Genomic DNA, 27,467 nt, shown 5'->3' with positions numbered 1-27,467 from the left:
TAAATTATGCTTAACTGATAATTTAATTTCCATCTGTGGGAGGAAAGTCCACTGCTTCATTCATTACTTGTGGGAATTAAGAACCTGGCCACCAGGAGGAGACAAAGACACCCCAGCCAAAGGCTTAAATACCTCTCCCACTCCCCTCATCCCCCCAGCCATTCTGCCAAGGGAACAAGGAACAGTAGGAGAAATATCAGGGTATAAATGGTACCATAAGATTAAAATCAAATTTCGGTCCGCCCACCGGAGAAACGTGTGGAGGCAGTGGATTCTCCTCCCACAGATGGAAATTAAATTATCAGGTAAGCATAATTTATTTTTTCCATCTTAATGGGAGGAGAGTCCACTGCTTCATTTATTACTTGTGGGAACAAAAACCCAAGCTCTAGAGGACACTGAATAAAAAAAAACGGAGGGCAAAAGGAGGCGGACCCTAAACTGAGGGCACCACAGCCGGCAGAACCTTTCTCCAAAAAGCTGCTTCCGCCGAAGCAAAAACATAAAATTTATAAAACATTGCAAAAGTATGTAAGGAAGACCAGGTAGCCGCCTTACAAATCTGATCCAGAGGCCTCGTTCTTAAAGGCCCAAGAAGAGGCCACAGCTCTAGTTGAGTGAGCCGTAATCCTCTGAGGATGCTTGTGTCCCGCTGTCTCATATGCCAGACAGATCATACTCCTCAACCAAAAGGAAAGAGAAGTGGCAGAGGCCCTTTGCCCACTGCACTTCCCTGAATACACAACAAATAAGGATGAAGTCTGTCTGAACGCCTTTGTGGCCTGAAGATAAAGCTTAAACTTCAAAGCTCGAACCACGTCAAAATTATGAAGTAACCTCTCCTTTGAAGAAGAAGGATTAGGACACAAAGAAGGAACTACTAGTTCCTGATTGATGTTACGACTCAACACCACTTTAGGAAGGAATCCCAATCCAGTGCGAAAAACAGCCTTATCGGCGAGGAAAAACTAAGTAGGGAGGCTCAGATTGCAAGGCCGCCAACTCAGAGACTCTGCGTGCCGATGCAATAGCCAGTAGGAATAGGACCTTCCATGAAAGTGTTAATGTCAAGCGTATGCATAGCATGCATAGGCTCAAACGGAGCCCTCTGCAATACCTTAAGAACCAGATCCTAATTGGAGCCTGAACAAAGGACTGAATGCCAGGAAGCTCAACAAGCTTCTTATGCAACAGTACAGATAATGCAGCGATTTGTCCCCTTAGGGAGCTGGCGGCAAGACCCTTGTCCAGACCATCCAGGAGAAAGGCCAAAATCCTGGCTACCCTGACATTGTGCCAGGGGTATCCTCGTTCCTCACACCAGGGCAAGTAGGTCCTCAAAACCTTGTGATAGATGTGTCGAGTGACCGGCTTCCTGGCCTTAACGAGAGTGTCAATCACTCTTTCCGAAAATCCTCTCTTGGCTAAGACTAGACGTTCAATCTCCATGCAGTCAGCCTCAGAGAATCGAGATTTTGGTGTAGAAAAGGACATTGAACCAGCAGATCCCTGCAACAAGGTAACCTCCACGGAGGAGATGACGACATCCCCACCAGATGCGCAAACCACATCCTCCGCGACCACGACGGAGCAATCAGAATAGCTGAGGCTTGTTCCTGCTTTATGTGGGCCACTACACAAGGTAGAAGAGGCAACGGTGGAAATATGTAAATTAGTTTGAAGTCCCAGGGTGCCAAAGCATCTATCAGTTGCGCCTAGGGATTCCTGGATCGCGACCCGTATCTGGGTAGCTTGTAATTGAGTCTAGACCCCATGAGATCTCTCTCCGGTGTCCCCCATCTGTTGCAGATCTTCGCGAACCACTCGGAATGGAGACCATTCCCCTGGGTGAAACGTCTGTCTGCTCAGAAAATCCGCTTCCTAGTTGTCCACACCCGGAATGTGAATCGTTGAGAGTGAACAATTGTGAGTCTCTGCCTATTCCAGAATCTGAGATACTTCGCTCATGGCTAGGGAACTTCTCATTCCCCCCTGGTGGTTTATGTAAGCCACAGAGGTAATGTTGTCCGACTGGAATCTGATGAATCGGGACGACCCCACGGGGCCAAGCCTTCAGAGCGTTGAATATCGCTTGAAGTTCTAGAATATTTATAGGTAGACTCAAATCCTCTCGAGTCCATCTGCCCTGTACTTTTCTGGCACCCCAAACAGCTCCCCATCCTGATAGACTTGCATCCGTGGTCCCAATCTCCCAGGAAAGGTCTCAAGAAGGATGTCCCCTTTGACAGCTGCACTGGCCGGGTCCACCAATATAGGAACTTCCTCACCGGTCTGTCCAGAGATATCTGTTGGGACAGATCTGAATGATCGCCATTCCATTGTCTCAGCATGCACAGCTGAAGAGGTCCGAGATTAAACCTGGCGAATGGAATGACATCTATGCTGGATACCGTGAGCCCGATCACCTCCATACACCTGGCTACAGATGTCCTGGAGGATGTCTGGAGAGCTAGACAGTTGGACGCGAGCTTGCAACGTCTCTGATCTGTCAAGAATATCTTCATGACTGAAGAATCTATTATCGTACCCAAAAATTCCAACCTGTTGCTGGGGACCAAGGAACTCTTCCCATTGTTTATCTTCCACCCGCGGGATCGAAGGAGAAGAGCCCTCAAGTGATCCTCCGCAAGACTGTAGGACGGAGCCTGGACCAGGATATCGTCCAGATAAGGTGCCACTGCAATCCCTCTGGCTCTCGCTAATGCGAGTAGAGCTCCCAGAACCTTTGTAAAGAATCGCCAGACCAAACGGAAGGGCCACAAACTGGAAGTGCTGGTCCAGGAAAGCAAATCTTAGAAACCTGAAGTGATCCTTGTGGATTGGAACGTGAAGGTAAGCGTCCTTCAGGTCTCGAGTCGTCATGAATTGCCCCTCTTGAACCAGGGGACAAATTGGTCTGATCATCTCCATTTTGAATGTTGGAACTGACAAGAACTTTTTTAGAGCCTTTAGGTCCAGAATTGGACAAAACGTGCCCTCCTTTATTGGGACTAAGGTTTGAATAATACCCCAGACCTCTTTCTGCCAGAGGGACTGGGACGATTACTCAGAGAGATGAGAGATCCCTCACACACCCCAGGAAGGCGTCTCTCTTCTCTGGTCTTGAAGATATGTTTGACAGGAGGAACCTGCCTCTGGGCAGATATGACTTGAATCCTATCCTGTAACCCTGGGCTACGACCTCCAGAACCCAAGGGTCTATAACGTCTCTTCTCCAGGCCTCCGCAAAAAGAGAAAGTCTGCCCCTTATCTGATCTGATGACGGACTGGGGGCCACCCCTTCAAGCTGACCTCGACTTGGCTGTCTTCTTGTTCTGTTTGGACTTGTTCCAAGAGTTAGCTGGCTTCCAAGATCCCTTGGACTGCTCAGACTTTGCGGCAGGCTGCTGGCGCTGAGATTTGTCTGCACGAAAGGGACGAAAAGTAGACCCCTTAGGTTTAGTTTTCTTATCCTGAGGCAAGAAGGCACCCTTGTCACCCGTGACCGCAGCTATGATGGAATCCAGGCCCGGGCCAAACAAAACATTCCCCTTGAACGGGAAGCAAAGCAAGCAAGACTTGGAAGTCATGTCAGCGGAAAACCCTGCGGGCTAAAACAGAAAAACCTTATGTCTTAGCATTCAGGCGAATAATCTGCATGTTAGCATCACAAATTAATGAATGCGCTACCCTTAAGGCCTTAATTCGTTCTTGAATCTCTTCAAGGGGAGTCTCCACCGTGAGCATCGCTGATATAGCGTCACACCATTAGGTAGCCGTACCTGCCACCGCAGCGACCACTGCCGCAGGTTGAAAAATGAACCCCGTGAGTTGGAACATCTTCCGCAGCATGGACTCCATTGTTTTATCCATGAGTTCCTTAAATGAAGAGCTATCCTCAAGCGGAATAGTCGTTCTCTTAGCAAGCGTGGGGATAGCACCCTCCACCTTAGGGACGGTTCCCCACAGCTCAAGCTGTGAGTCCGGAACGGGGAATAGCTTTTTAATAGAAGAAGAGGGGGAAAAGGACGAGTTAAGTTTCTCCTATTCATTCTTAATAACATTAGCCATCTTGATGGGAACCGGGAAGGCCAGAGACACTACCCTGTCCTCGTAAACTCTATCAAATTTAGGGATCGAAGGTTCCTCTGGTAATTTCAGTTCCGGAACCTCCAACATAGCAAACACCTCCTTCAGCAGAAAGCGCAAATGCTCCATTTTAAACTTAAAATCTGGTTCCTCCGCGGACGGAGGCCTAGAAGTAGCCGATTCCAACCCAGAAGTGACATCCTCCGGATAAGTCAGAGTTGTCCTCCTCAGCGGATAATCTGAGAAATCCAGCGGAGTCTAAGACCCCTGAGACGGATAGCAGTGCTGTACCTTCCGCTTGTGCTTAGTAGGGCAAGGCATCGCATTAATGCCTGCAGAAACCGCCGTCTGTTACTGATCGGCGAAGTCTGGCGGCCAAAGGGCCCCTCCCGCAGGAGGATTAGTAGTGCCCTGGGGAACTGCTTGTGTAATCTGAGATGAGTGCAGGGAACGCACCTCGCGGGGCAGAGAACCCTCTGAGGTGGAAGGCTCAGTAGTACTAAATATCCTATTCTTTTTAGATATAGCAATATTGTCAAAGCATGTGGAACAGAGTTGAATAGGTGGTTCAACTGGAACCTCCTCACAATATACATAGTCAACCGGTTTAGATAAAGAGGGAGTATCCTCTAACATATCAGAGTCCTCCATAGCTTGCGCCTTTATTGCGGACTTGATAAAAAGTTAAATGGCAGCTTTATATCCCAATGGCCGGGGCACTCACCACCTCCTATGACCCGGACTACAAGAAACAGCTTTTTCTCCTCCAAAAGCAGGCCGAGAAAGAGGAAGTTACAGAGGCCACACCCGGTCACATGGAGTGTCATGCAGGACCCGCCCCTGCACTCAAGAGAGGAACGCACCAAAAAAGCCCGCCTCAATCTCTCGCTAAGTGAACTGACTGTTCCACACTGACAGAGCCTCATCTCACACAAGAGCAGCATAAAACACAATAAACAATATTATGCACAATAAAATCCTCCGTTTAATAACCCCCCTTCCGATGGTATTACCCTAGATTATATAAAGATAAAGGAGCCACACTGTGACCCTGTCTTCTTACGTTATCATATATATATATATATATATATATATATATATATATATATATATATATATAAATAAATAAATTAAATGATCTTACCAGAATCAAACGCCATGGAACAGGAACACAGCCTTTCAAGTGTGACAGGGTAGTAGCATCGCTCCTGACATGGACTTAAGAGCATAAAAGCAGGCAGCGAAACTCGTCAACGCCGATTGCTTAAGGAGCTGTTAATATGAGTCGGGATGGTTTCGCAGAACTCCCCCTGCATCTCCGGACTCTAACTTTCACCCATGCTCTCACTGAGAGGCTGACAGGACTACTTAAAACTCCAGTCCCATTTTGAAGAGTACTACCCTCCATAAGAGACTACTCCGAATCTTTGACACTTCTCTGCCAACCTTCTGTGATGAAAGGCAAAGAATGACTGGGGAATGTGGGGAGTGGGGGAGGTATTTAAGCCTTTCGCTGGGGTGTCTTTGCCTCCTCCTGGTGGCCAGGTTCTTAATTCCCACAAGTAATGAATGAAGCAGTGGACTTTCCTCCCATTAAGATGGAAACAGCTACCTAACCCCAATGCTCTTCAAAAGACAAAGAGAAACATCAGACAAACACACAACGATATAACATGACATACAACAGCGCAATGGCCAATCCCCCCACCTGCAGTGCTACTACTAACTTCTTGGAGCAGTCACAGCTCCGTGTGCGTTGACTGTGTGCCAGGCACTCACATTCCATCCCCCCGCCTCCAAGTGGAGAGGAGCGGCCGCCTTGTTATATGCGAGCAGTGCACTCAAAGCAGTTAGCCGATTCGCTCAGTGCACAGCCTCGCTCCCTTCCCAGCTGTTCACTGCTGTGCTCTACTACTATGCCCAGAGACCACAGCCGGTTAGCTCACCGGGAAAACTCCCGGTACCCCAGTAGGCCAAGCCAGCCCTGGCATCTTTCTTCATATTTACAAAAAAACAAAGAGCACAGAGCAACAGCCAACAATAACTACAAAAGCCACCATCCTATATACCTGACATTTCATGAATAAGAGAAATACTTCTGAAAATCGATATGCAGCCTAACTGCAGGCCAAGGAAAAAAATACTAAAGCAACAACAGTACAGTATTACAGAGCCCAGCACAAATACATTTGTTAACCTGTTACGTGATTATCAGGACTTCTTGATGAAGTTATATTATTGAATAATCATTGCTTTAAAAAAAAATGAAAGAAAAGACAATTTACAGTGTTCCTAGAGTGATACAACACAACATATCTTGTGATCTACAAGAAAAAGGGTTGAAGGTCATACATTTCTGCGGTTGAGAGTAAAAGCAAAAATAATTTGTTATGAAAATCAGCAACATTATTTGACTACTATAGGGATGGGTGGCAAACAAAGATCAGAAATACAAGAATTCCTTACCTTCTGTTCTAACAATGGGGCAGGCCTCAGGAGTCCTCCACAAAAAGACATATTCACAGTCACTTTGATGCTCAAACACTGGAGATCCCTACATTACACAGCATATAAAGGATTGTTAAAAGAAATGTGATTTAAAATGTGCATCCTAAAGGGACACTGAACCCAATTTTTTTCTTTTGTCTTTCAGATAGAGCATGCAATTTTAAGCAACTTTCTAATTTACTCATATCAATTTTTCTTCGTTCTCTTGCTATCTTTATTTGAAAAAGAAGGCATCTAAGCTAAGGAGCCAGACAATTTTTGGTTCAGTACTCTGGACAGCACTTGTTCACCAAAAATGGGTCGGCTTCAAAACTTAGATTCTTGCTTTTTCAAATAAAGATACCAAGAGACTGAAGAAAAATTAATTGGAGTAAATTAGAAAGTTGCTTAAAATTGCTGCTCTATCTGAATCATGAAAGAAAATATTTTAATCTTAAAGGAACATGATGAAACCCAAAAGTATTCCTTCCTGATTCAGATAGAGCACTGGTTTGAAAGCCTGTCCTCAGGTCTCCCTAAAAGGCCAGCTTTTCAGGATAACCTAGAATGGAAGTAGGTTAAAATTACCATGTTTACTAATCAACTGATTATTTCACCTGTGCTCTAGTTCAGATATCCTCAAAATCTGGCCTGTTAGGTTAGTCTGAGGACAGGTGTGAAAACTAGTGAGAATACAATTTTAAACAACTTTCCAATTTACTTCTTTGTTTCAATTGTTTCATTCTCTTGGTATTCTTTGTTGAAGCAGCAGCAATGCACTACTGGGAGCTAGCTGTATACATTGGGCGATCAAATGACAAAAACAGAACACTGGTTAGATCTACTGAAGTCTGCGTGAAAGTAAAATGCTTTAAATGTGCTAAAGCCTTTTACAATTAAATAGCTGTGTAAGTGAGTTAAACCCTCCACAAGGGGTTAATCATCTAAAGTTGCTCCATAGCAGCTCTGCACCCTGGCTCCTGAGCTGTAAATAATTGGGTATTGGTGGCTACACAAATATGAAACTCCTAATTGGCTCACCAGCTGTGTACAGGTCAGTGTGATGCTGCTAAGGAAAATACTTTGACCATGTGTTTAAACTCTTTGCAGGAATTAAATCCAGAGATGCAATAATAAACTGATATAGCACATTAAACCATTTACTACTGCACTTGTATATCTGTTTAACTGATATCACATTAGTGGAAACCACTTAGTTCCACATCTGAGACTTGCGGTTTATGCTCGGGACCGGCAGTTCTCGACGGGTCCCAAACGGTATTTCTACTGTAGTGTAGGGTTGATAGTCTTAAAATGTTATCTTTTAATAGACATAAATGACATGCTCTAATTTGTTATAGTCCTTTAATAGGAGTCAGAAAGAGGACAGAATATATGGCCTTTAATCATACTGTTAGCAGTCTTACATAGCTTTAACAGAAAATCTTACCGTTTTTCTATCACACTGAAAGATAATGCGTGTAGTGTAACGCTGATTGCCTTTACATTTGTCACCATTCATGTAAACAATAGTGAGAGATCCATCAGAAGATGCCTGGGGACTGATTTGAATAAATCCAAGGTTTAAATTTTTATTGCCTTCCTTCATGCAGGAGCCAACAGCACCTCCTATAAAAGGAAAATCGGTTAATTAGGCAAGAAGTTTTATATATATATATATATACACATATACACACACACAAACACATAACTACATACATAGTAACAAAGTAGATGAGGTTGAAAAAAGACCGAAGTCCATCGAGTTCAACCTATACAAATCTAAAATATATACAAAAAGCTCCAGTTAAATTTAAATAATCCCACTAAAAGGTGACCCATTTAATACTAGCAATCATATCCATGAATTTTGTTTATAGACAGAAATGTATCCAAATAATTTTTAAATGTATCTAGGGTATTGGCATTCACTACCTCCTTTGGTAATGAGCTCCACAATTTTATTGCTCTTACAGGGAAAAAATGTTTCCGTTGCAGGAGTTTAAATCTCCTTTCCTCCAACCTTAAATTGTGACCTCTGGTCACAAACAATTTTCTTGGAATTAACAGAGCTTCTGCCATCTCTGTATATGGGCCTTGAATATATTTATATAAAGAAATCATGTCACCTCTTAAGCGCCTTTTTTCTAAAGAAAACAGACCCAGTTTGGCTAGCCTCTCCACATAGGTTAAATTCTCCAATCCCCTTATTAGCTTTGTGGCCCTTCTCTGAACTTTTTCTAGTTCTGCAATATCTTTTTCTGCGATTGGTCCCCAGAACTGCACTCCATACTCAAGGTGAGGTCTTACCAGGACTTTATATAGTGACAGAATTATGCTTTCCTCCCTTGAGTCAATGCCTCTTTTAATACATGCTAGTATCTTATTAGCCTTTGAAGCTGCTGCCCTGCATTGTGCACCCATCTTTATCTTGCTATCTATTACTACCCCCAAATCCCTTTCCTCCTGTGTTTGGCTAAGTCTTGTCCCATTTAAATAATACGTTGCCTGCTTATTTTTACTTCCAAAGTGTAGAACCTTGCATTTTCCCGTACTAAATCTCATTTTCCATTTACCTGCCCATACTTCTAATTTTTGCAGGTCCCTTTGTAACGAAAGTTCATCCTGCACTGACCTAATGCCCTTACTTTACTTAGTATCATCTGCAAAAATAGAATGTCGCTATTTAATCCTAGCTCCAAGTCATTTATAAAAATATTAAAAAGAATAGGGCCCAGCACTGATCCCTGGGGTACTCCACTGATTACCTTTGTCCAATCTGAGTATGATCCATTTACTACTACTCGTTGCTCCCTATCTTTTATCCAGTTATTTATCCATAAACTAACATTTTCAGCTATTCCCAGTCCCTTCATTTTGTGCATTAATCTCTCATGTGGCACTGTATCAAACACCTTTGCAAAATCTAAGTATATCACATCAACTGATTCCCCTTTATCTATATTTTTACTTACTTCCTCATAGAATCTAATTAGATTAGTTTGACATGATCTATTTCTCATAAAACCATGCTGATTAGAACTCATAATCTTGTTTACACGAATATGCTCATCAATATAATCCCTTCAAATATCTTCCCCACTATTGATGTCAGACTAACTGGTCTATAGCTTCCTGGATCATCCCTACTTCCCCTTTTGAAGAGTGGAACCACATCAGCTTTACGCCAATCCTTGGGTACATACATACATACAACAGTGATAACAATAAAGCATTTTATAGTGTTTTACAAACAAAGTGTACCAACCACAAACCTCACATCTCCCCCAGCTTTCGCGGCAAAATTATTGTCGGTGGAACGCATAATGCGTTCCACCATCATGGCTGAGACCGGAAGTTTGAAACGTCACTTCCGGTTTGTCGCCAAATTACATGTTATATGTAGATAAACAACAAATGTCAAAAAAACCTGATTAACATCCAGGTTATACACACAGTGTGTCAGTGTAGAGTGAACAGTGCCTAAACAATTAGCATCATTAATACACTCAATTTCTCATGTCTAAACTGTGTAGATATTTATATACATTGTTATGGCAACCGCTGCCATGGAGACACTGATAAATAACGGCTCAAGTGCATACATATATTGAAGTGAGTAACAATAACCATGTAAGTGAGAAGACTTCTATATTCTAGAGCAGGGGTCGCCAACCTTTCGGACCTCAGGGACCACTAAATTCACAATTTTGAATCCCATGGACCACTAACATAAATTTCTTTTAATAGGTACAAACCTCTATAATGTGTGTGTGTGTATATATATATATATATATATATATATATATATATATATATATATATATATACACACACACACACATATATATATATATATATATATATATATATATAACATAATTTATGCTTACCTGATAAATTTATTTCTCTTGTAGTGTATCCAGTCCACGGATCATCCATTACTTGTGGGATATATTCTCTTCCCAACAGGAAGTTGCAAGAGGATCACCCAGCAGAGCTGCTATATAGCTCCTCCCCTCACATGTCATATCCAGTCATTCGACCGAAACAAGACGAGAAAGGAGAAACCATAGGGTGCAGTGGTGACTGTAGTTTAATTAAAAATTTAGACCTGCCTTAAAAGGACAGGGCGGGCCGTGGACTGGATACACTACAAGAGAAATAAATTTATCAGGTAAGCATAAATTATGTTTTCTCTTGTTAAGTGTATCCAGTCCACGGATCATCCATTACTTGTGGGATACCAATACCAAAGCTTAAGTACACGGATGATGGGAGGGACAAGGCAGGAACTTAAACGGAAGGAACCACTGCCTGTAGAACCTTTCTCCCAAAAACAGCCTCCGAAGAAGCAAAAGTGTCAAATTTGTAAAATTTTGAAAAAGTGTGAAGCGAAGACCAAGTCGCAGCCTTGCAAATCTGTTCAACAGAGGCCTCATTTTTAAAGGCCCAGGTGGAAGCCACAGCTCTAGTAGAATGAGCTGTAATCCTTTCAGGGGGCTGCTGTCCAGCAGTCTCATAGGCTAAGCGTATTATGCTTCTAAGCCAAAAGGAGAGAGAAGTTGCCGAAGCCTTTTGACCTCTCCTCTGCCCAGAGAAAACGACAAACAGGGCAGATGTTTGACGAAAATCTTTAGTTGCCTGTAAGTAGAACTTCAAGGCACGGACTACGTCCAGATTATGTAAAAGACGTTCCTTCTTTGAAGAAGGATTAGGGCACAATGATGGGACAACAATCTCTTGATTGATATTCCTGTTAGAAACCACCTTAGGTAAAAACCCAGGTTTAGTACGCAGAACTACCTTGTCTGAATGGAAAATCAGATAAGGAGAATCACAATGTAAGGCAGATAACTCCGAGACTCTTCGAGCTGAGGAAATAGCCATCAAAAACAGAACTTTCCAAGATAAAAGTTTAATATCAATGGAATGGAGGGGTTCAAACGGAACTCCTTGAAGAACTTTAAGAACCAAGTTTAAGCTCCACGGAGGAGCAACAGTTTTAAACACAGGCTTAATCCTAGCCAAAGCCTGACAAAAAGCCTGGACGTCTGGAACTTCTGCCAGACGCTTGTGCAAAAGAATAGACAGAGCAGAGATCTGTCCCTTTAACGAACTAGCTGATAAGCCTTTTTCCAAACCCTCTTGGAGAAAGGACAATATCCTAGGAATCCTAACCTTACTCCATGAGTAACTCTTGGATTCGCACCAATACAGGTATTTACGCCATATCTTATGGTAGATTTTCCTGGTAACAGGCTTTCGTGCCTGTATTAAGGTATCAATAACTGACTCGGAGAAGCCACGCTTTGATAGGATCAAGCGTTCAATCTCCATGCAGTCAGTCTCAGAGAAATTAGATTTGGATGATTGAAAGGACCTTGTATTAGAAGGTCTTGCCTCAGAGGTAGAGTCCATGGTGGACAGGACGACATGTCCACTAGGTCTGCATACCAGGTCCTGCGTGGCCACGCAGGCGCTATCAGAATCACCGATGCTCTCTCCTGTTTGATCTTGGCAATCAGTCGAGGGAGCAGAGGAAACGGTGGACACACATAAGCCAGGTTGAAGAACCAAGGAGCTGCTAGAGCATCTATCAGCGTCGCTCCCGGGTCCCTGGACCTGGATCCGTAACGAGGAAGCTTGGCGTTCTGGCGAGACGCCATGAGATCCAGTTCTGGTTTGCCCCAACGATGGACCAGTTGAGCAAACACCTCCGGATGGAGTTCCCACTCCCCCGGATGAAAAGTCTGACGACTTAGAAAATCCGCCTCCCAGTTCTCCACGCCTGGGATGTGGATCGCTGACAAGTGGCAAGAGTGAGACTCTGCCCAGCGAATTATCTTTGAGACTTCTAACATCGCTAGGGAACTCCTGGTTCCCCCTTGATGGTTGATGTAAGCCACAGTCGTGATGTTGTCCGACTGAAATCTGATGAACCTCAGTGTTGCTAACTGAGGCCAAGCTAGAAGAGCATTGAATATTGCTCTTAACTCCAGAATATTTATTGGGAGGAGTTTCTCCTCCTGAGTCCATGATCTCTGAGCCTTCAGGGAGTTCCAGACTGCGCCCCAGCCTAGAAGGCTGGCATCTGTTGTCACAATCGTCCAATCTGGCCTGCGAAAGGTCATACCCTTGGACAGATGGACCCGAGATAGCCAGCAGAGAAGAAAATCTCTGGTCTCTTGATCCAGAATTAGTAGAGGGGACAAATCTGAGTAATCCCCATTCCACTGACCTAGCATGCACAATTGCAGCGGTCTGAGATGCAGGCGCGCAAATGGCACTATGTCCATTGCCGCTACCATTAAGCCGATTACTTCCATGCACTGAGCCACTGACGGGCGTGGAATGGAATGAAGGACACGGCAAGCATTTAGAAGTTTTGATAACCTGGTCTCTGTCAGGTAAATTTTCATTTCTACAGAATCTATCAGAGTCCCTAGGAAGGAGACTCTTGTGAGTGGTGATAGAGAACTCTTTTCCACGTTCACTTTCCACCCATGCGACCTCAGAAATGCCAGAACTATCTCTGTATGAGACTTGGCAATTTGAAAGCTTGACGCCTGTATCAGGATGTCGTCTAGATACGGAGCCACCGCTATGCCTCGCGGTCTTAGAACCGCCAGAAGTGAGCCCAGAACCTTTGTAAAGATTCTCGGGGCAGTAGCCAACCCGAAGGGGAGAGCTACAAATTGGTAATGCCTGTCTAGAAAGGCAAATCTTAGGAACCGATGATGATCTTTGTGAATCGGTATGTGAAGGTAGGCATCATTTAAGTCCACTGTGGTCATGTACTGACCCTCTTGGATCATGGGTAGGATGGTCCGAATAGTTTCCATTTTGAATGATGGAACTCTTAGGAATTTGTTTAAGATCTTTAGGTCCAAAATTGGTCTGAAGGCTCTCTCTTTCTTGGGAACCACAAACAGATTTGAATAAAATCCCTGTCCTTGTTCCGTCCGCGGAACTGGGTGGATCACCCCCATTACTAGGAGGTCTTGTACACAGCTTAGGAATGCCTCTTTCTTTATCTGATTTTCTGATAACCTTGAAAGATGAAATCTCCCTTGAGGAGGAGAAGCCTTGAAGTCCAGAAGATATCCCTGAGATATGATCTCCAACGCCCAGGGATCCTGGACATCTCTTGCCCACGCCTGGGCGAAGAGAGAAAGTCTGCCCCCCACTAGATCCGTTTCCGGATAGGGGGCCGTTCCTTCATGCTGTCTTGGGGGCAGTAGCAGGTTTTCTGGCCTGCTTGCCCTTGTTCCAGGACTGGTTAGGTTTCCAGGCCTGTCTGGAATGAGCAACAGTTCCTTCCTGTTTTGGAGCGGAGGAAGTTGATGCTGCTCCTGCCTTGAAATTTCGAAAGGCACGAAAATTAGACTGTTTGGCCTTTGATTTGGCCCTGTCCTGAGGAAGGGTATGACCCTTACCTCCAGTAATGTCAGCAATAATTTCTTTCAAGCCGGGCCCGAATAAGGTCTGCCCCTTGAAAGGAATATTAAGTAATTTAGATTTAGAAGTCACGTCAGCTGACCAGGATTTAAGCCATAGCGCCCTCCGCGCCTGGATGGCGAATCCGGAGTTCTTAGCCGTTAGTTTAGTCAAATGTACAATGGCATCAGAAATAAATGAGTTAGCTAGCTTAAGTGATCTAAGCTTGTCCATAATTTCATCCAATGGAGCTGTGTGAATGGCCTCTTCCAGAGACTCAAACCAGAATGCCGCAGCAGCAGTGACAGGCGCAATGCATGCAAGGGGCTGCAGGATAAAACCTTGTTGAACAAACATTTTCTTAAGGTAACCTTCTAATTTTTTATCCATTAGATCCGAAAAAGCACAACTGTCCTCAACTGGGATAGTGGTACGCTTTGCTAAAGTAGAAACTGCCCCCTCCACCTTAGGGACCGTTTGCCATAAGTCCCGTGTAGTGGCGTCTATTGGGAACATTTTTCTAAATATAGGAGGAGGGGAAAAGGGCACACCAGGTCTATCCCACTCCTTGCTAATAATTTCTGTAAGCCTTTTAGGTATAGGGAAAACATCAGTACACACCGGTACCGCATAGTATCTATCCAGCCTACACAATTTCTCTGGAATTGCAACTGTGTTACAGTCGTTCAGAGCAGCTAAAACCTCCCCAAGCAATACACGGAGGTTCTCAAGCTTAAATTTAAAATTAGAGATCTCTGAATCAGGTTTCCCCGGATCAGATCCGTCACCCACAGAATGAAGCTCTCCGTCCTCATGTTCTGCAAACTGTGACGCAGTATCAGACATGGCTCTTACAGCACCTGCGCGCTCTGCATCTCTCCTAATCCCAGAGCTATCGCGCTTGCCTCTCAATTCTGGCAATCTAGATAATACTTCTGACAGGGTATTATTCATGATTGTAGCCATGTCCTGTAAAGTAATTGCTATGGGCGTCCCTGATATACTTGGCGCCATATTAGCGTGCGCCCCCTGAGCGGGAGGCGAAGGTACTGACATGTGAGGAGAGTTAGTCGGCATAACTTCCCCCTCGTCGTCTGGTGATAATTCTTTTATAGATAAAGACTGATCTTTATTATTTAAAGTGAAATCAATACATTTAGTACACATATTCCTATGGGGCTCCACACTGGCTTTCAAACATAATGAACAAGTCGATTCATCTATGTCAGACATGTTTAAACAGACTAGCAATAAGACTGGCAAGCTTGAAAAACACTTTACAAGTTTACAAGCAATATAAAAAACGCTACTGCGCCTTTAAGAAGCACAAAACCTGTCTCAAGTTGAAATAACAATGAACCAAAGCAGTTATACCAACCAAATTTTCACAGTAAATGTATTAAGTTAGCAGAGCATTGCACCCACTTGCAAATGGATGATTAAACCCTTAATACCCAAAACGGAATAACAATAGAAAAAAAACGTTTTTTAAAACAGTCACACACACTGTCACAGCTCTGCTGTGACTTTTTACCTCCCTCAATATGACTTTTGAAGCCTTTTGAGCCCTCTAGAGAAGTCCTGGATCATGCAGGAAGAAGCAGGAAGTCTGAGTCTGAATTTTTACTGCGCAAAAAAAGCGCTAAAATAGGCCCCTCCCACTCATATTACAACAGTGGGAAGCCTCAGTTAACTGTTTCTATGCAGAAATTAGCCAGCCATGTGGAAAAAATTATGCCCCAATAAGTTTTATCACCAAATGTACGTTAAAAAACGATTAAACATGCCAGCAAACGTTTTAAAACACATTTTTTGAAGAGTATATATCTCTATTAATAAGCCTGATACCAGTCGCCTTCACTGCATTTAAGGCTTTACTTACATTACTTCGGTATCAGCAGTATTTTCTTAGTCAATTCCATTCCTTAGAAAAATATTTTACTGCACATACCTTAGTTGCAGGAAACCTGCACGCCATTCCCTTTCTGAAGTTACCTCCCTCCTCAGAATGTGTGAGAACAGCAAGTGGATCTTAGTTACTTCTGCTAAGATCATAGAAAACGCAGGCAGATTCTTCTTCCAAATACTGCCTGAGAAAAAACAGCACACTCCGGTGCCATTTAAAAATAACAAACTTTTGATTGAAGAAATAAACTAAGTATAAAACACCACAGTCCTCTCACGACCTCCTATCTATGTTGAGGGTTGCAAGAGAATGACTGGATATGACATGTGAGGGGAGGAGCTATATAGCAGCTCTGCTGGGTGATCCTCTTGCAACTTCCTGTTGGGAAGGGAATATATCCCACAAGTAATGGATGATCCGTGGACTGGATACACTTAACAAGAGAAATATATATATATATATATATATATATATATACACACACACACACACACACATATATATGTATACATATACACACATACTGCACATAACTAGTATAACCATAGCTAAGTTTACATTATGTATATATTTACACATTTTTAAGAATTATTTTTTGGAATGAACTAATTAAATGACAGAACTGAGAGAATACTTCCAAATGACAGATGAAGGTGAGTGCCAACTTTTGAGCTGGAAACAGAGAGGCAGAAAGTGGGGAAAAAAGAATGTTTAAAAGGACCTCAAGACTTCCAAGTTACCTCCCCAGTTAGGAATTATTCAAAATTACGTATGATCATAGACATATATAGGAGTCATAAATTAAATTTATATCAGAAAGCTCTCAAAATGGATGTGAGCTAACCACGACTGATATTTCTGGCAATTACTATAATACTGGTGGGATATGGCTGATCTGCTGGATGCCAATTACTGGAATTCAGGTGGAATAAAATTATTAGAATGAAAAAACATAATTTATGTAAGAACTTACCTGATAAATTCATTTCTTTCATATTAGCAAGAGTCCATGAGCTAGTGACGTATGGGATATACATTCCTACCAGGAGGGGCAAAGTTTCCCAAACCTCAAAATGCCTATAAATACACCCCTCACCACACCCACAATTCAGTTTAACGAATAGCCAAGAAGTGGGGTGATAAAAAAGTGCGAAAGCATATAAAATAAGGAATTGGAATAATTGTGCTTTATACAAAATCATAACCACCACAAAAAAAGGGCGGGCCTCATGGACTCTTGCTAATATGAAAGAAATGAATTTATCAGGTAAGTTCTTACATAAATTATGTTTTCTTTCATGTAATTAACAAGAGTCCATGAGCTAGTGACGTATGGGATAATGACTACCCAAGATGTGGATCTTTCCACACAAGAGTCACTAGAGAGGGAGGGATAAAATAAAGACAGCCAATTCCTGCTGAAAATAATCCACACCCAAAATAAAGTTTAACGAAAAACAGAAGCAGAAGATTCAAACTGAAACCGCTGCCTGAAGTACTTTTCTACCAAAAACTGCTTCAGAAGAAGAAAATACATCAAAATGGTAGAATTTAGTAAAAGTATGCAAAGAGGACCAAGTTGCTGCTTTGCAGATCTGGTCAACCGAAGCTTCATTCCTAAACGCCCAGGAAGTAGATACTGACCTAGTAGAATGAGCTGTAATTCTCTGAGGCGGAATTTTACCCGACTCAACATAGGCAAGATGAATTAAAGATTTCAACCAAGATGCCAAAGAAATGGCAGAAGCTTTCTGGCCTTTCCTAGAACCGGAAAAGATAACAAATAGACTAGAAGTCTTACGGAAAGATTTCGTAGCTTCAACATAATATTTCAAAGCTCTAACAACATCCAAAGAATGCAACGATTTCTCCTTAGAATTCTTAGGATTAGGACATAATGAAGGAACCACAATTTCTCTACTAATGTTGTTGGAATTCACAACTTTAGGTAAAAATTCAAAAGAAGTTCGCAACACCGCCTTATCCTGATGAAAAATCAGAAAAGGAGACTCACAAGAAAGAGCAGATAATTCAGAAACTCTTCTAGCAGAAGAGATGGCCAAAAGGAACAAAACTTTCAAAGAAAGTAATTTAATGTCCAATGAATGCATAGGTTCAAACGGAGGAGCTTGAAGAGCTCCCAGAACCAAATTCAAACTCCAAGGAGGAGAAATTGACTTAATAATTTGTTACCCTGGAAAGAAATGGAAAGTAAAGTTGATTTAGAAGCCATATCAGCATTCCAAGTTTTAAGCCATAAAGCTCTTCTAGCTAAAATAGCTAGAGACATAAACCTGACATCAACTCTGATAATATCAAAAATGGCATCACAGATAAAATTATTAGCATGCTGAAGAAGAATAATAATATCATGAGAATCACGATGTGTTACTTGTTGCGCTAAAGTTTCCAACCAAAAAGTTGAAGCTGCAGCAACATCAGCCAAAGATATAGCAGGTCTAAGAAGATTACCTGAACACAGATAAGCTTTTCTTAGAAAGGACTCAATTTTCCTATCTAGAGGATCCTTAAACGAAGTACCATCTGACGTAGGAATAGTAGTACGTTTAGCAAGGGTAGAAATAGCCCCATCAACTTTAGGGATCTTGTCCCAAAATTCTAATCTGTCAGACGGCACAGGATATAATTGCTTAAAACGTTTAGAAGGAGTAAATGAATTACCCAAATTATCCCATTCTTTGGAAATTACTGCAGAAATAGCATTAGGAACAGGAAAAACTTCTGGAATAACCACAGGAGCTTTAAATACCTTATCTAAACGTTTAGAATTAGTATCAAGAGGACCAGAATCCTCTATTTCTAAAGCAATTAGAACTTCTTTAAGTAAAGAACGAATAAATTCCATTTTAAATAAATATGAAGATTTATCAGCATCAACCTCAGAGACAGAATCCTCTGAACCAGAGGAGTCATCAGAATCAGAATGATGATGTTCATTTAAAAATTCATCTGTAGGGAGAGAAGTTTTAAAAGATTTTTTACGTTTACTAGAAGGAGAAATAACAGACATAGCCTTATTTATGGATTCAGAAACAAAATCTCTTATATTATCAGGAACATTCTGCACCTTAGATGTTGAGGGAACTGCAACAGGCAATGGTACTTTACTAAAGGAAATATTATCTGCTTTAACAAGTTTGTCATGACAATCAATACAAACAACAGCTGGAGAAATAGCTACCAAAAGTTTACAGCAGATACACTTAGCTTTGGTAGATTCAGCACTTGACAGCGATTTTCCTGTAGTATCTTCTGGCTCAGATGCAACGTGAGACATCTTGCAATATGTAAGAGAAAAAACAACATATAAAGCAAAATTGATCAAATTCCTTAAATGACAGTTTCAGGAATGGGAAAGAATGCCAAAGAACAAGCTTCTAGCAACCAGAAGCAATAAAAAATGAGACTTAAATAATGTGGAGACAAAAGTGACGCCCATATTTTTTCGCGCCAAATAAGACGCCCACATTATTTGGCGCCTAAATGCTTTTTGGCGCCAAAAATGACGCCACATCCGGAACGCCGACATTTTTGGCGCGAAATAACGTCAAAGAATGACGCAACTTCCGGCGACACGTATGACGCCGGAAACGGAAATAGAATTTTTGCGCCAAAAAAGTCCGCGCCAAGAATGACGCAATAAAATGAAGCATTTTCAGCCCCCGCGAGCCTAACAGCCCACAGGGAAAAAGTCAAATTTTAAGGTAAGAAAAAATGGTCAAATCAAAATGCATTATCCCAAATATGAAACTGACTGTCTGAAAATAAGGAAAGTTGAACATTCTGAGTCAAGGCAAATAAATGTTTGAATACATATATTTAGAACTTTATAAACAAAGTGCCCAACCATAGCTTGGAGTGTCACAGAAAATAAGACTTACTTACCCCAGGACACTCATCTACATATAGCAGATAGCCAAACCAGTACTGAAACGAGAATCAGCAGAGGTAATGGTATATATAAGAGTATATCGTCGATCTGAAAAGGGAGGTAAGAGATGAATCTCTACGACCGATAACAGAGAACCTATGAAATAGACCCCTTAGAAGGAGATCACTGCATTCAAATAGGCAATACTCTCCTCACATCCCTCTGACATTCACTGCACGCTGAGAGGAAAACCGGGCTCCAACTTGCTGCGGAGCGCATATCAACGTAGAATCTAGCACAAACTTACTTCACCACCTCCATCGGAGGCAAAGTTTGTAAAACTGAATTGTGGGTGTGGTGAGGGGTGTATTTATAGGCATTTTGAGGTTTGGGAAACTTTGCCCCTCCTGGTAGGAATGTATATCCCATACGTCACTAGCTCATGGACTCTTGCTAATTACATGAAAGAAATAATTATTTAATAAAAAAAAAAGAAGATGGAGGGGAGGAAGACAAACAGTGATGTAAGTCAATCTGAAGGAATTAGGAAAACTACTACAAAGACAGGTAAAGGGAAGAAAATAAATTAATTTTCTTTTTTAATATACTTTAAATTCCACTATTTCAAGCCAAGACTATACCAAACTCTGCTGGCTTTAGAATGGAAGGGAGATTGTAATTTAACTCCTCCGTCGGTTTTCACTGATGTCCAGCCAGGCACTGTAGGGAGTTGTGACACGACGGGGGTGACACCATCAGAGGACATTAATTCCTGCTTGATGGTGTCAAGGACCACCAACATCTTCTCGTGGACCACCAGTGGTCCATGGACCACTGGTTGGCGACCGCTGTTCTAGAGTATTTTAAAACGGGATATAATGAATATATTTTCCCTAGAGTTGAACATGTCAAGAATTAAAATCAAAATCAAATTGGGTTACAATGGTCTGCCATTAGTAACACATCCCCAGTATATATAAGGGGTTAATCCAAACTTCTTTGCAGAAATAAGAATGATGGATATGAGCTGGGATAGGGCTGCACTAACTACAAACATTTAGATAGATGGGATAACTATTAGACCAGTATGACTGCTCTGAACATATATGGGCAGCTCACATCTCTGTCTACCCTGAGACCAAATGTGATGACGCAGGCCATACATTGTATCAATAGATAAATACATTGTATCAAGAGATAAATACATTTGTAAGATAGAGGATAGATATAATATTTAAAAGATCAAAGATAGATAAGCTACCTGGATAACAAACCAATATATATATATATATATATATATATATATATTTTAATATACACATACCTACACTGTGTGTGTGTGTGTGTGATATATATATATATATATATATATATAATCACACACACATACAGTTACTTGAACAGTCCATAATTTTAAGCAACAATGGAATGGATATACAGTAATGTCTATTGGGTTAATCCTGATATATTCTAGTTGTTTGAACAGTCCGTAGTTTTAAGCAATATGCAGTCTCATCCAAGTGACAGCTGTGCAGCAACAATGGAATGGATAGGCAGGAAAGTCTATTGGGTTAATCCTGATATATAGTATGAGAGGATACTAGACGACAATTATGTATGTTTCAATCTCCTGAGTAAAATGGGCCAAAGTCCAGCATTGTGTTCAACCCTTTAGGTGCTATGGTATCCAATGTGTAGATCGATCTAGTTTCCAGTCTTAATAACTGATTAAAGTAACTGGAATATCCTGACTGACTAAGACCTCTGGCACAATCACTTTCTTACCATACTCCTTGATGCATGAGTATTTAACATTGCACGAATATGCACATTTAGAAATGCTTACAGATGCGGCATTACACTGGGGACCACGATTATTATATTCACTATATTTTAAGTAAAGTTTTTAACTATTTGATTTTAATTTAGTCTATGCGCTGTGTGTCTTGTCATTTTCACATAGCCGTTTGACAGAGGATTTGCTTGTCATGTTATGACAGGAGCATAGTAGATCCTGATTGGCTATAGGGCTGTCAGTGTATTTCACACCACTGTGGGGTACGTGTCGGCACGTGTCGAGCGCCAATAATGTCATCACTATTGGACATGACACGAGAGCCACATTTGCGGCTCGGCGTTGATAGACTACACAAGTGGGGTATTTAAGGTAACATTTTTATGAGGTTGATGTATAGCTCTGCATGAATTTTATGCTATATCAGGCATTTGACAAAGGGAACGTAATGGTCTCGAAACATTATGCATTTTAATTGATACTATTAAAAGTTATTTTTTATAACATCACCAGTGAGTGCCTTTTTTTCATCAATGCTACATTTGGATATTTGTTTAAAGTTGCGCCCTGGAAGGCGATTAATTTTGGATTATGGAGTGCCTATTCTAGTGACTTTATATATATGCCTTGCAAAAGTATTCACCCCACTTGGCATTTTTCGTGTTTTGTTGCCTCAAAACCTGGAATTAACATGGATTGTTTAAAGATTTGCATAATTTAATTTAGAGAACATGCCCACAACTTTGAAGATGTTTTTCTTTTTTATTGTGAAGCAAACAACAAATAGGACAAAATAACAGAAAAAGTAAATGTGTATAACTATTCACCCCCTAAAGTCAATACTTTGTAGAGCCACCTTTTGCGGCAATCACACCTCCAAGTAGCTTTGGATAAAGGCTGTGACACACTGCAAGCGATGCGGCGCGAGGCGAAGCAGCTGCTTCGCTCAGCGTCGCATCGCTTCTGAAGTTCAAATATTTCATCTCTGAGCGCTCAGCTACGCGTCCTGACGCAGCAGAGTGCTCAGAGATGAAAAGGCAGGACACACTGAGCGCACACAGCCGCATGTACATGCTGCGCGTCGCTCCCCTTGCAGTGTGTCACAGCCTTAAGTCTCTATGAGCTTGCCACATCTTACCACTGGGATTTGTACCCATTCCTCCTTGCAAAACTGCTCCAGCTCCTTCAAGTTGGATGGTTTGCGCTTGTTAACAGCAATCTTTAAGTCTGACCAGAGATTTTCTATTGGATTGAGGTCTGGGATTTGACTAGGCCATTCCAACACATTTATATGTTTCCCCTTAAACCACTCAAGTGTTGCTTTAGCAGTGTGTTTGGGGTCATTGTCCTGCTGGAAGGTGAACCTCCGTCCTAGCCTCAAATCACGCACAGAGCGGTACAGGTTTTGCTCAAGAATATCCCTGTATTTAGCACCATCCATCTTTCCCTCAACACTGACCAGTTTCCCAGTCCCGGCTGCTGAAAAACATCCCAACAGCATGATGCTGCCACCACCATGTTTCACTGTGGGGATGGTGATCTTTGGGTGATTTGATGTGTTGGGTTTGCGCCATAGTGTTTTCTTTGATGGACGAAAAGTTAAATTTTAGTCTCATCAGACCAGAGCACCTTCCTCCATACATTTTGGGAGTCTCCCACATGCCTTTTCGCTAACTCAAAACGTGCCATTTTGTTTTTTGCTGAAAGTAATGGCTTTATTCTAGCCACTCTGCCATAACGTCCAACTCTATGGAGCGTACGGCTTATTGTCGCCTATGTACAGATACTCCAGTCTCTGCTGTGGAACTCTGCAGCTCCTCCAGGGTTACCCTAGGTCTCTGTGCTGCCTCTCTGATTAATGCCCTCCTTGCCCGGTCCATGAGTTTTGGTGGGCAGCCGTCTCTTGGCAGGTTTGCTGTTGTGCCATGTTCTTTCCATTTGGTTATGATAGATTTGATGGTGCTCCTGGGGATCATCAAAGACTTGGATATTTTTTAATAACCTAACCCTGACTTGTACTTCTCAACAACATTGTCCCTTACTTGTTTGGAGAGTTTCTTGGTCTTCATGGCAGTGTTTGGTTAGTGGTGCCTCTTGTTAAGGTGTTGCAGCCTCTGGGGCCTTTCAAAAAAGGTGTGTATATGTATGACAGATCATGTGACACTTATATTGCACACAGGTGGACATCATTTCACTAATTATGTGACTTCTGAAGGTAATTGGTTGCACCAGAGCTTTTTATGGGCTTCATAACAAATGTTAGAAGTAAAAAAGAGGGCGACACATAGCGTAATAAAGTTTGATCATGAGCAGAAGGAATAAAATCAAAAGGCTAACCGAAGGAATATGCACCGTACTGTGACCGGTGCTCTCAGGCAGACTAACACTCTCAGTGGTTAGCACACTGGTAGATCTATGATACCGCTGCGTTCAGACGCAGCGGTATCATAGATCCACCAGTGTGCTAACCACTGAGAGTGTTAGTCTGCCTGAGAGCACCGGTCACAGTAAAATTTATATATATATATATATATTATATATATATATATATATATATATATATATACACACACACACACACAAACATATATATATATATATATACACACACGTATCTATCTATATATATACACACACACATACATATATATATATATATATATATATACATATATATATATATACATACATACACACTTAGCATCATATTTTCAAATTAAAATAAATGGACATATAAAAACATATTAAGTCATAATATGCATTAAAAATACTAAATATAAAATTTGTTCTACGAAATGGTCTACTTAAAGAAATTGCAATATACAAAAAGTAAATATATATATATACACACACACACTATCTCTAAACTTGCCTGGGCACCCATGAACATAAGGAAGAGGTTTACAAACATTCAAATAAAATGTTCTGCTTTTCTCTGTGTCAACCGCTATCCAAGGTTCAACATCTCTGCTCAGATCGCTCAAATCATATTCATTTCCTGCAGAATCTGTTGGGTAAAATATAAATGAAATTAGCAGAAAATCCTGGGGAATAAGGGGTGTCTCTCTCTCTCTCTATATATATATACATGAAGACACACACACATATACATACACACAGATTTTATATATATATATATATATATATATATATATATATATATATATATATATATATATATATATATATATATATATATATATATATATATATATATATATATATACACACACACACACAAATAAAAGAAAAGGGGGCGTTGTTAGCAATTGTCAGTATTCCCCATAAAGGGCTAGTGCAATAGCCTGTATCTTAAATACTCACAGGACATTGGTGCAAGAGGAAATAAATAAATTTAATTTATATAAAGGAATGAAGGAATAAAAAGTCTGTCCTATCCAGCACTACTAATCCCAAATATTCTGAATTGATTAATTTCCCCAGGGGCAGGAGTACTAGACCTAGCAATATCACTCAATTGTATCATACATAATTCACAGCAAAAAGGGAAGACAGAGCGTTTATTGAAACAGACAAGCTATCTAGCTATCATAGGCAATACATATAAATATACCCCCACTAACCATAGTGCACTATGGACTAAATGTAAGATCAATAAACACCAATATGCATAAGATCGCACATTATGTCAATACCAAATTAAAAAAATAAGAGCTCTCAAAAAAAGGAGGATAAAACAATAATAAATGTCCCAATACTGAATTAGTCTGTTAACGGCACAGGAATTAATAATGGCAAAGACCAGCACCAATGAGGGAGGGTATATAACCCGTGATGAAATAAATCAGGTAAAATATGAAAATTGGAGAGCGTGGTCGATGTAAGACAGGGAATAGAGCAAACAGCAAACGCCCTTTACAATAGCAATTGCACTCAACAACAGCACTTCAGGCAATTAAAGCTGCATAGGGAGTTTTTGTAGCAGTTCCACAAATCAACTTTACTCACGGTTACCATTGAGGATATCATTTCTATGCCGCATCTGTGAGCATAATTACCGCCATGGCGGTCAATCTTGCGGTTTGAGGGAGTCCCACTGTTGCGGTGCCACACCTCCTAGGTACACTTATCAGATGTAAAGTGACTCGGTGTATTCCAGCCTAGTGTGTGTGCGCATCTCCCCCTTGGATTCTGATATTAACGATAACAAGTAAAGTTGTGGATGTGCCTCCTGACTCCTCTTCCAAGTGCTTTCAATATTGTTGTGTCTGCTAGGGCTGCTCCAACAAACACTTCAGCCAGCTACGCGCGTTTCACCCCTAAGGCTCTGGGGCTTCTTCCGGCTCCAAAAATAATCCCGAGTCAGGAGGCGCATCCACAACTTTACTTGTTATCGTAAAAAAAAAAAAAAAAAAAAAATATATATATATATATATATATATATATATATATAAAAATATATAAATATATATATATATATATATATACACATACACACACACACAGTCATGTGAAAAAGAAGGTCTTAAAATTAGGTAAATACAACCTCAGATGAACAACAACACATGACATATTACACTGTGTCATGAGCTATTTAACAATAAAACCAAAATGGAGAAGCCATGTGTGAAAAACTAAGTTCACCCTTACTGCTTCCATAGGAATTAAGAGGTTAAGTAGCAGCCAGGTGGTGCTAATCAAAGGGCCCTTTGATTAATTGATCATCAGCAAGTGTGACCACCTCTATAAAAGCCGAAGTTAGCGGTTTGCTGGTCTGGAGCATTCAAGTGTGTGTTAACAAAATGCCAAACAGGAAATACATCAGCAATGATCTTAGAGAAGCAATTGTTGCTGCCCATCAATCTGGAATCAAGATAATAGAGCATGTAGATTATATTTGAGCAATAAAGAATGATCCATATAGTATATCAAGCGCTAGGTGAATACACTTTCCAGAAATTTGAAGGGGGCCAATTATGTATTTCACTGGCTTATGAAAATAACTACATCAGTACCTCTGAAATGTCATAGAAATCAAACATCTATTTCCGTAGCGCTCATCCTATTGGCTGTTTTGAACAGCCAATAGGATTTCAGAAGCTTTCATCCTATTGGCTGATTTGAATTTGAAGAATCAAATCAGCCAATAGGAATGCAAGGTATGCCATTTTGAAACGGCTACCTTGCATTCAACTTCAGTGTACGGCGGTGACCGTATGAAGAGGACGCTCCGCGCAGGATGGGATCAGTTTCCAGGATAGCTCCGAGCCGCCGGGATGAAGATAGAAGATGTCCCCGAGATGGATGAAGGTATCGCCGTCTGGATGAAGACTTCTCGCCTCCTGGATGAAGATGGATGTCCGGACTTCAGGAACCGTGAGTAGATACTCTGGGTTTAGTGTTAGTTTTGTTGTTTTTTTCATTTTTTGGGGTTTTTTGTTTTTTTAGATTAGGGCTTTAGGTTTTTGTAAAAAAGCTGAATGCCCTTTTAAGGGCAGTGAAAAAGAGATGAATGCCAATTTAAGGGCAATGCCCATACAAATGCCCCTTTAGGGGCAATGGGTAGCTTAGGTTTTTTCTAGGGTTTGGTTTTTTATTTTGGGGGGTTAGTTGGGTGGTGGGTTTTACTGTTGGGGGGACTTTGTAATTTTTTTTACAGGTAAAAGAGCTGTTTAACTTAGGGCAATGCCCTACAAAAACAAAATTTATGCTTACCTGATAAATTTATTTCCAAACAAGAAGAGTCCACGGCGTCATTCCAATTACTAGTGGGATATTCACTCCTGGCCAGCAGGAGGAGGCAAAGAGCACCCCAGCAGAGCTGTTAAGTGTCACTTCCCTTATCCATAACCCCCAGTCACTCGGCCGAAGGGGAATGGAAAAAGAAGATAACACAA

The 27,467-nt window shown here is 41.3% G+C and overlaps 1 protein-coding gene across 1 annotated transcript in view; it reads right to left on the bottom strand.

Annotated features, from left to right (window-relative positions):
* Positions 1–27,467, bottom strand: part of IGF2R (insulin like growth factor 2 receptor) — a gene marked incomplete in the record, with an annotated part of 598,770 nt that overhangs the window by 239,971 nt on the left and 331,332 nt on the right. Inside the window, 3 exon segments of the mRNA XM_053711175.1 lie at positions 6,556–6,643; positions 8,027–8,205; positions 24,482–24,616. Of these exon segments, the coding sequence (XP_053567150.1) occupies positions 6,556–6,643; positions 8,027–8,205; positions 24,482–24,616 (402 nt within the window).

Source organism: Bombina bombina, chromosome 4 (genome assembly GCF_027579735.1).
Source record: "Bombina bombina isolate aBomBom1 chromosome 4, aBomBom1.pri, whole genome shotgun sequence".
NCBI lineage: Eukaryota > Metazoa > Chordata > Amphibia > Anura > Bombinatoridae > Bombina > Bombina bombina.
This window is presented reverse-complemented; position numbering and strand designations above follow the sequence as displayed.